Source organism: Hibiscus syriacus, unplaced genomic scaffold (assembly GCF_006381635.1).
Source record: "Hibiscus syriacus cultivar Baekdansim isolate YM2019G1 unplaced genomic scaffold, ASM638163v2 tig00110610_pilon, whole genome shotgun sequence".
NCBI classification, from domain to species: domain Eukaryota; kingdom Viridiplantae; phylum Streptophyta; class Magnoliopsida; order Malvales; family Malvaceae; genus Hibiscus; species Hibiscus syriacus.
The window spans coordinates 9,120,105-9,129,925 of NW_024062800.1; the positions used below are offsets into that span (position 1 = coordinate 9,120,105).

The 9,821-nt window shown below is 36.2% G+C and overlaps 1 protein-coding gene across 1 annotated transcript; it reads left to right on the forward strand.

Moving 5' to 3' along the window:
• The first annotated feature begins 234 nt into the window (after positions 1-234).
• LOC120135555 lies at positions 235-1,824 on the forward strand. Its single transcript, XM_039151829.1, has 2 exons — positions 235-958; positions 1,612-1,824. Exons 1-2 carry the CDS (start codon positions 401-403, stop codon positions 1,648-1,650), a joined length of 597 nt encoding a protein of 198 aa, XP_039007760.1. The 5' UTR covers positions 235-400; the 3' UTR covers positions 1,651-1,824.
• The last annotated feature ends 7,997 nt before the right edge of the window (positions 1,825-9,821 follow it).

Genomic DNA, 9,821 nt, shown 5'->3' on the forward strand with positions numbered 1-9,821 from the left:
AGGATTCCAATTTCCTAAGCAATGTCAAAAGTTCAACGAGAAGAGAGCCAAGAAATTTTGCATGTTTTAATCCAGAAAGTCTAGCTCGTCTTCAAGAGTGTGTTGACAATTTCGTCAAAGAAACACAATTGCAAGAACAACTACAAAAAGAAAGTGTTTGCAAAATAAAGAAGTGAAAGTTGAAAACGACATTGAGAGCAATGAAAATAAGAAAATCGATGTGATAAATGTTGGAGTCGAAAATGAGAATGAGAGTGAAAATGAAGAATTTGAAAAAGAAATTGTTTGTGCAAAGGAGAAAGAGTGTCAAATTTCAATTTGCACTAACAACCTTAACCATTCTTCTTCTATTTTTGGATCTTCATTGTTGCAGGAGGACAAGACGAGTACTTCCAGAAACATGATAAACACATCGCCAACCCTATTGATGATCGAGCATCGTCCATGCTCTAGCAATGTTTCAAAGAAGGACTTAATGAAAATTTCTATTCCCAAGGAACTGGTACCCAATGATATCATCAAGTATCATCCAAGGTTTAATCTTTCTAACTCTTTTGTTATTGATTTACCTACTAACTTTTATTTACTATTTGGAGGGACGATACAAAAACGTGGAATTGATGTATTGAGTTGCGAGGATAAGTATCTTTGCAATCTTGATAAGAAATTGCCACTCTCCAATTTGCAAATAAACGATTTGAAGGAAAAGCTATCCCACCATCCTCATGATGATTCAAGGAAATATGAAGTTACCAAATATGAAGTCAAGAGGTTGACCATTGGAGAAAGGTATGAGGATTCCATCCATCCTACATCAAGAAGGTCTTCAATGAGAAATCATTTCGATTTGAGGACAAATCGCCAAAAAGAAAGGGAGGATGATGTGAGCACGTTTAGGGCCGGTTTTCTCCATGACGAAAACCCCTCAAGGACGTTCTACCTTATTAACTCTAAGGGAGTAATTCCTTACTTTATTACTTATTTACTTATTTATGCATTACATTGCATATTAGTAATTAAGTTGTTTAGTATGTTAGAGTAGCTTTGCATATCATGTTTCACATTTTCGTTCAATCATCATTCATGTCAAGCATATTATTGTATCATATTAGTTTTGCATTTCATCTTAGTATTTAAGATGTTCACGTGTTATGTAACATGTTTCCATAAACAGCATACTTGTAGCTAATTTGCATTCAACTTAGTTCCTAGGTTATTCAACTAAGTTCACGTGTTGTTCACATATCATTGTGCAATTCATTTGCATTCATATTTAATTATTTGTTAGCTCATTAATATTTGTCATCTTAGCATTCATGCATATGTGTTTGTTCATGAGAAATAAAATTACTTATTCATGTTTTCACGTTTCAGCATATCACTTGTGTAACTTATTTAACGTGTTATTCTGCATTTATGTATCATTTGCCGTGCATTTGCAATCATCCTTGCATATTTTAGTAATCATACATATTAAACATTTAGCTCATTTATAAAATAAGTTCACGTGCTCTTTAATGCAAACAAAGGCTCACAAGACACAAGACACACATGGCAGCAAGTTTTATCACTTATAATATCACGTTAATATTAGTTTATTTGCACTTGTAGGGAACACAAAGCTCATGCTCCATACTGGACAGTTTTTGAGGAGTTCTTTAACATATCTTCATGGCCCAAGACACGGCAATAATGGTATTAGAATATGGAACAAGTTGAACAGCATTTTGGAAGCATTGTCAAAGCATTTCCACGATTAATAGATGATGGAGCAAGGAGTATTAAATGGCAGCATGATAAGCACTAAAGGGGACATGAATAAAATGCCCACGATGGACGGTTTTAAGGAGCATTATCCAGATTCCTACCAGCTCATAAAACATGTATGAAAGCTAGAAAAGGGGCACACGTTTTGGAAGCTTTTTGAGGATTAAAGAAAACAAGAACAACTCATCAAATTGGATCACCGCCAGCTTCATTATTATAATCTTCCCACTAGGATCAAGAAAATTAAAATGAAGGTAATACACGCCATTTGCTGATCTGCAAACAGCCCATGTGCGTGAAAAGGAGGCACTAGACACCCCATGTGCATGAGAAAACAACCTGCATAAGATAAACATAAGAAACAGATAGTTTACAGTGGTAAATGTGATGGTAAATGGTCGGTTTAAGAGATAGTAGCGGAAGACTCGGATTTGGTAATAATATGGATAACGAATTATGGGATGGTGAAACGATAGTATCTTAAAGAAGACTCAAAGAAGAACCGATGTTAAAGAACAACGACCCAAATTTATATTGCTTCGATAAGGGATGGTAAATCGGACTTTGAACCGCTATCTATAAAGATAGGAACCATAAGTATCAAGGTGAAAGGAATGACGCCACAAGTAACGAATTACTTGATAAGTCGATAAAAGTCACGAAGGACTCGATTAGAGAAAACTCTCACAATTTCATTAAAACAAAGTCTATCCTTACAATGTAATATGAAGACTACTTATAGAACTAGAAATGCATGTATGCTAGATGAACTAATGCATGGCCGAATAATTACAATTCAAAGACATAATTTCATGCACAATTTAGGGTGGGTTCGGTTATAGTGGTGGACAAAGCTTAATGGCCGAATGTTCCCTTATGATTGTTTGAATGGTGCTTTGACGACGTGGCATCTTCTAGCAAACAATCCAAACGTATTTGAGCTCCATTTAGTGTATGAATTTCGGTCAGATTGGTTGGCGGAGTGTGTTGGCCGAATGCTCCTTTGATAGCTGGTGGAAAACAACATTACGTGGAGACAAGGGCAAGTGGAGTTGTAGAAGCTTGTCTGCTTGATTGATTTAGCACGTGCATCCTTCATTAGAGAACTAATTGAGACAAACAACTTTGGAATCACATGGGCTGTGCAGATCACTTCTTTCTCATGCACATGGGGTGTCTAGTGCCTCCTTTTCACGCACATGGGCTGTTTGCAGATCAGCAAATGGCGTGTATTACCTTCATTTTAATTTTCTTGATCCTAGTGGGAAGATTATAATAATGAAGCTGGCGGTGATCCAATTTGATGAGTTGTTCTTGTTTTCTTTAATCCTCAAAAAGCTTCCAAAACGTGTGCCCCTTTTCTAGCTTTCATACATGTTTTATGAGCTGGTAGGAATCTGGATAATGCTCCTTAAAACCGTCCATCATGGGCATTTTATTCATGTCCCCTTTAGTGCTTATCATGCTGCCATTTAATACTCCTTGCTCCATCATCTATTAATCGTGGAAATGCTTTGACAATGCTTCCAAAATGCTGTTCAACTTGTTCCATATTCTAATACCATTATTGCCGTGTCTTGGGCCATGAAGATATGTTAAAGAACTCCTCAAAAACTGTCCAGTATGGAGCATGAGCTTTGTGTTCCCTACAAGTGCAAATAAACTAATATTAACGTGATATTATAAGTGATAAAACTTGCTGCCATGTGTGTCTTGTGTCTTGTGAGCCTTTGTTTGCATTAAAGAGCACGTGAACTTATTTTATAAATGAGCTAAATGTTTAATATGTATGATTACTAAAATATGCAAGGATGATTGCAAATGCACGGCAAATGATACATAAATGCAGAATAACACGTTAAAATAAGTTACACAAGTGATATGCTGAAACGTGAAAACATGAATAAGTAATTTTATTTCTCATGAACAAACACATATGCATGAATGCTAAGATGACAAATATTAATGAGCCAACAAATAATTAAATATGAATGCAAATGAATTGCACAATGATATGTGAACAACACGTGAACTTAGTTGAATAACCTAGGAACTAAGTTGAATGCAAATTAGCTACAAGTATGCTGTTTATGGAAACATGTTACATAACACGTGAACATCTTAAATACTAAGATGAAATGCAAAACTAATATGATACAATAATATGCTTGACATGAATGATGATTGAACGAAAATGTGAAACATGATATGCAAAGCTACTCTAACATACTAAACAACTTAATTACTAATATGCAATGTAATGCATAAATAAGTAATAAAGTAAGGAATTACTCCCTTAGAGTTAATAAGGTAGAACGTCCTTGAGGGGTTTTCGTCATGGAGAAAACCGGCCCTAAACGTGCCCTAAACGTGCTCACATCACAATACCATGGAATTACCTTGTTTCCTTGCACATGTAGGTACATTAGAGCATAATGAACGTTGAGGTAGCTTGGTGAATGATTTGGACGTCATATGCAGCTCACAAACATCTTACAATGTACAAGGCAGCTCATGGAACATTAAGGGAAGCTCGATTCAGCTGGAGGAGCTTAAGGCTAGCTAAACTTAGCTAGTTGGACTATTTGGAGCTGAGTTGCCAAAAGTGATGTCAAAGGTAGCTGAATATGTTGTTATGGAGCTTATAAGGACTTAGCTAGGAAGCTTGTTGACAAATAACCCATGATTGCTAGCTAGCTCCACAACTCAAGCTAGCTTGGAGGAGACACATGCACGCCCAAGAGAGAGCACATGACCAACCATCATTCCATGCGCCTTGTGACCAGCCCACCATGTTCTAGGCGTGTGACTTCATTTAGGCGCCAAGATGAAGAGTCCTCTCACCATTCAGCCAAGCACTCCTTTCTCTCCAATTTGACGCCAACTTGAGGGGACACAAGAGCTATTCGGCCAAGGGTTATTTCCCTCCATCTAGGGCCGAAACATTATGTTATTTAGCATTAAAATTATGTCATTTTATAGAGACACAAGGGCTGGCTGAATCCTTTTGTAACCATTCGACCATGTCTCCCCATTTCCTATAAATAGGAAAGCAATCATCATTTGTAACCAGACCTTTTATTTTAATTGAAGTAAGATTATTCTCTTTCTTAAGTCCTGGTGAGTTTTTATCGACTTATCAAGTATTTTATACTTGTGGAGTCAACCCTCTTCTTTCATCTTGATACTTCTGGTTCCTAGTTCATATAACTAGTGGGTCAAAGTACTTAACACCACCCCTTGAAGAAGCAATATAAAAATTGGGTCTTTGCTCTCTATAGCATTGGTTCTTCTTTGAGCATTCTTCAAGATACTATCCTCACAACCATCCTTTTTGTTTCATCGCCATAACCATAACCATTGCAATCATCTTCCGCTTCCATCTCTTATTTATTAAATAGCCTACCTATTAAACCATATGTTTACCACCCTTACCCATTCTGTTTTGAGCCATTCACTTGTGCATATTGTTTTTCTTCCTTCCTAGATCCACAATCAAACGAGAAGGTATAATTACCTTACATCAACCACCCTTCATTTGATGTAAGGTTAACCATGCTTCTTCAATTATGGAGAAGTTGGCAACCTTGTTGTTTCCCGATCTAGGAAAGGCACCAAATGCTACCCCTTGAATTGGAAATCAATCTGGACAAAAGAAGAATTATTGGTTAAACAAATGAATAATAAAGAAAGGAAATAGAAATGGAAAGAATTGAAATGGATAGGAATAGTTATCAAAGAAGGGCTACGGAAGTGTTGTAGAATGATCCTTCAAGTGATGATGGATTCGGCCTCTAATGGTGATGATGGATGAATGCCTTGTTGATGATAAAGGATAATTCAAAGATGAAGAATTGGAAATTTGAGAATTTGGTGATGATATAGGCGTGATATGGTGATGGACTATGGTGATGATATAGGCGTGATAATGGAAGATGGATTATGGTGATGAAAATAGTATCTTATAAAACTAAGAAAGAACCAATGCTATAAAGAGCAAAGACTCGTTTACATGCATGCATCTATTTTATAGCTCATACATGTTTTCTTAAAGCTCATGAAAGTCATATGCCTTCTATCTAGCTTATATACATGTTATCTTAGCTTCTAGATTATCATTCATACCTCATATCACTCAAACACCTCACGGCAGCATGCATTTTACCTTAAATTAGCTCACACATTGCTTACTTGATTTGTTTATTGATTCATATAGGTGAAACACAAAGCAAGGCATATTATGGTAGTGCGGTTAGCCAAAAGGATAAGCATAGCATCTCACACTAGCTCATGAACGTTATGGCAGCTCATTTCGTCATTTAAGGAGCTTCAACTTAGCTGGAGGAGCATGTAGCTGAACTTAGTTGGAGGAGAGCTTTGTACCAAATTGTTAAAAAGTGGACTAAAGGTAGCTGGAAGTAGTTGGGAGAGTAGCTGAGAAGACCAAAGCTAACTACCTGGAGTTCATCAAGCTATAGCTCACCTAGTTAGCTACCAAGACACTTACCTAGGTTACCATTGATGCTAATTCATCTCTAAGCTGCCCATGGACTTCAAGACATCATCCTATGGTTGCAACCTCACCAAAGCATTGCAAGAAGACCCATGTACATTCAAGTAGGCTTCCATGTACATCATTCAAGCATGTGCACTCCATGTGACATCAAATAGGTGCCAAAACACCAAGGGATGCTTCTTATTCGGCCAAAGACTTCTTCCTCTTTATTTTGGCACCCAAATAACTTCCAAATACATTTAAAACATCCTTAGGGCCGAACCAACACATAACCATTCGGCCAAGAGCATTTATCTTCATTAAAATTATGTATTTTCATTAAAAATCATGTATTTTCAAAGGGGTTTCAACCTTAGCCGAACCATCATGTTTCTATTTGGCCTAAACCCTTTGAAAATTATAAATAGGCTTTAGCATTTCATTTGTAACTCAACCCTTTTGATAATATAAACTCTTGTGAGATTATTCTCTCTTCAAGTTCTTTTAGAACTATATCGATTAAGCAAACTTTCAAAGTTTGTGGCATCAACCTCTTCCAATGATAATTTGAGTTCCTAGTTCTTATAACTAGTGGGTCCAAGTCCTTTCATACCATCCCTTATTTAAGTTTATAAAGAACATGGTTAAACTTTCTATAGTTTTGCTTCCTCTTTGGCTTAATTAAGACACTATCTTACCATTTCCATATTTCATCACCTTCACGCCTATATCATCACCATTCCATTCCCATTTCTTCATCATTGAATTATCCTTCAATCATTAACAAGGCATACGTCCAACAACATCATTTGGAGGCCGAATTCAACATCACTTGAAGAATAATTTACAACACTTCCGCAGCCTACTTTGATATCATTTCTTTCCATTTCATTTCTTATTAATTTCCATTTCTTTCATTTCTTATTTCCAATTAATCATTTTCTTTCTTATATTGTGCATATTACTTATCAATTCAAAGTGTAGCATTTGGTGTCTCTCCTAGATCGGGAAACAACAAGGCTGCCAACTTCTCCATTGTTGAAGAAGCTTGGATAGCCTTATATCCTAAGGACTTAAGCAAAGAGAAATATCTAACTTTAATTGATGAAAAAGGTATGATTACAAATGAATTACGATATCCTATTTATAGGTTTTGGAGGGCATGGCTGAATGGTTACAAGGGGTTTCAGCCAGGCCTTGTGTCTCTTTAAAATGACATATCTTTAATGCTAAAAGAGACGATGGTTCAGCCCTAAATGAAGGGTAATAACCCTTGGCCGAATGGTCCCCTTTGCTATTCATCTTGGCGCCAAATTGATGAGGAAGGAGTGCTTGGCCGAATGGTGATGTATCATTTCCTCTTGGCACCTAAAAGAGACCACATGCAAGGCACATGGTTCCTGGTCATATGGCACGCACATGGGTGTTATAGGGAACCTTGTGGTGCAGCCTTGTGCATAGGATGAAAGCTGGTCATGTGCATCATATTGGGTATGCATGGTTCTTCCTCCAAGCTTACTTGAGTGTGTAGCTAGCAAGCAAGCAAGGGGCTGGTTGTGAATGAGCTTCCTAGCCGAGACCTTCCAATCTTCATAGCATCTTATTCAGCTACATCCAGCTACATTTGATGTCACTTTTAGTAACTTAGCTTCAAATAGTCCAACTAGTTGATATTAGCTGGCCTTGAGCTCCTTCAGCTGAGTTGAGCTTTCCTTAGTGTTCCATGGGCTGCCATGTTCTTTGTGAGCTGTTTGTGAGCTACATATGAATTCCAAATGCTCCACCAAGCTGCCCCAACGTTTGTCATTCTCCAATGTACCTATATGTGTAAGAAAACAAGGTAAATCATTGGCATTGAGCTTGTATGAGCTAAATACCTTGTTGACGTGAATGATTATAGTATTGTGAGCTATGATTCCATGTCATGAGCTAAATATATATCATCATATAATATGTGTGAGCTAATGTATAAGACCTAGGAGCTAAAATGAATACAAATGAGCAAACAAATGAATGATTAAGCATACTGCCATGTCATAAATGTATTGAAACATACTTAGATGAATGCAAAACTAATATGAAACAATAGAATGCTTGAAGTATCATTGTGTAGCAATTAATATAAACATGTGGATATGTTATATGCATATAACATGGTATTAATAATAAATGATGAATGGAAACATGTAAAAATAATATCCCAAGAAATGATATGTAATCATAGTATAGATTTGAATGATATGAAAAACATGATGAACTAAACATAGGATAGTATGAATGATATGATAATTTATACTAACAAGTGAATGCATGATTATGATAGAATATAATGTATAAATGATATAATATGAGATAAGGTAAGAAAGAACTCCCTTAGAATCAGCTTTGAATAACGTCCATGGTGTATTTAAGTCATGGAGAAAGTTGGAGCTAGTTTGGATCGTATCACTTGATGTCACCTTTAGCAACTTAGCTTCAAATAGTCCAACTAGCTGAGATTAGCTGGCCTTGAGCTCCTCCAGCTAAGTTGAGCTTTCCTTATTGTTCTATGAGCTGCCACATTATTTGTGAGCTATTTGTGAGCTGCATATGACGTCCCAATAATCCACCAAGCTACTCCAACGTGTGTCATGCTCCAATGTTCCTACATGTGCAAAGAAACAAGGTAATTCAATACCATTGAGCTTATATGAGCTAAATACCTTACTGTCATGCATGATTATGGTATTGTGAGCTATGATTGCATGTCATGAGCTAAATATATCATCATATAATATGTGTGAGCTAATGTATAAGGCCTAAGAGCTAAATGAATGTATATGAGCTAATTAAATAAATGTTAAGTATATTGTCATTATATAAATGTAATGAATCATGCTTAATATGATTGCAAGACTATTCTAACATGCTTAACATAACTAAATAACAATGTGCATTGTAAAGATGTGTTCATACTAAGTCATTCTTTAGCTATTAAAACATTATATAACTTAACATTGGAGAGTGTCAATTTGTCAAATGAATCAAAAGCTTCAAGACACTTAGTCAGGAGTACTTCCCTGAATTGTTTGGCCCTTGATCTAGTAATAGGACCTTATGGTATGACTTCTGGATCCAAAGTGGGATTGATTGCATCATTAGGTCTTTGCTCATGTGGTATTGGTTCTTCCTTGGTCTTTCTAAGATATTATTCTCACCAAACATCCTTTCTTTCATAAGCCATACTATAGCCATAACAACCTACTTCGCTACCATTCTTACAATATAAATAACCCTTCATTTCACCATTACATCAACCACTAAGCCATCTATTTGAGTCATTCACTTATACAGGTTGTTTTACTTCTTTCCTAGATCCACAATCAATTTAAGGTAGGAGTACCTTACATCAATTAGCCAAGACAACTCACTTTGTTCCATTTCAAGTATATTACTCGATGGATAAATATGCATATTTGTATGTAAAAGAAATAGTTTGGTTGCATGGAGTACCAATATCAATAGTGTCTAATCGAGACCCAAGATTTACTTCAAGATTCTATAAGACTTTGTATGAGGC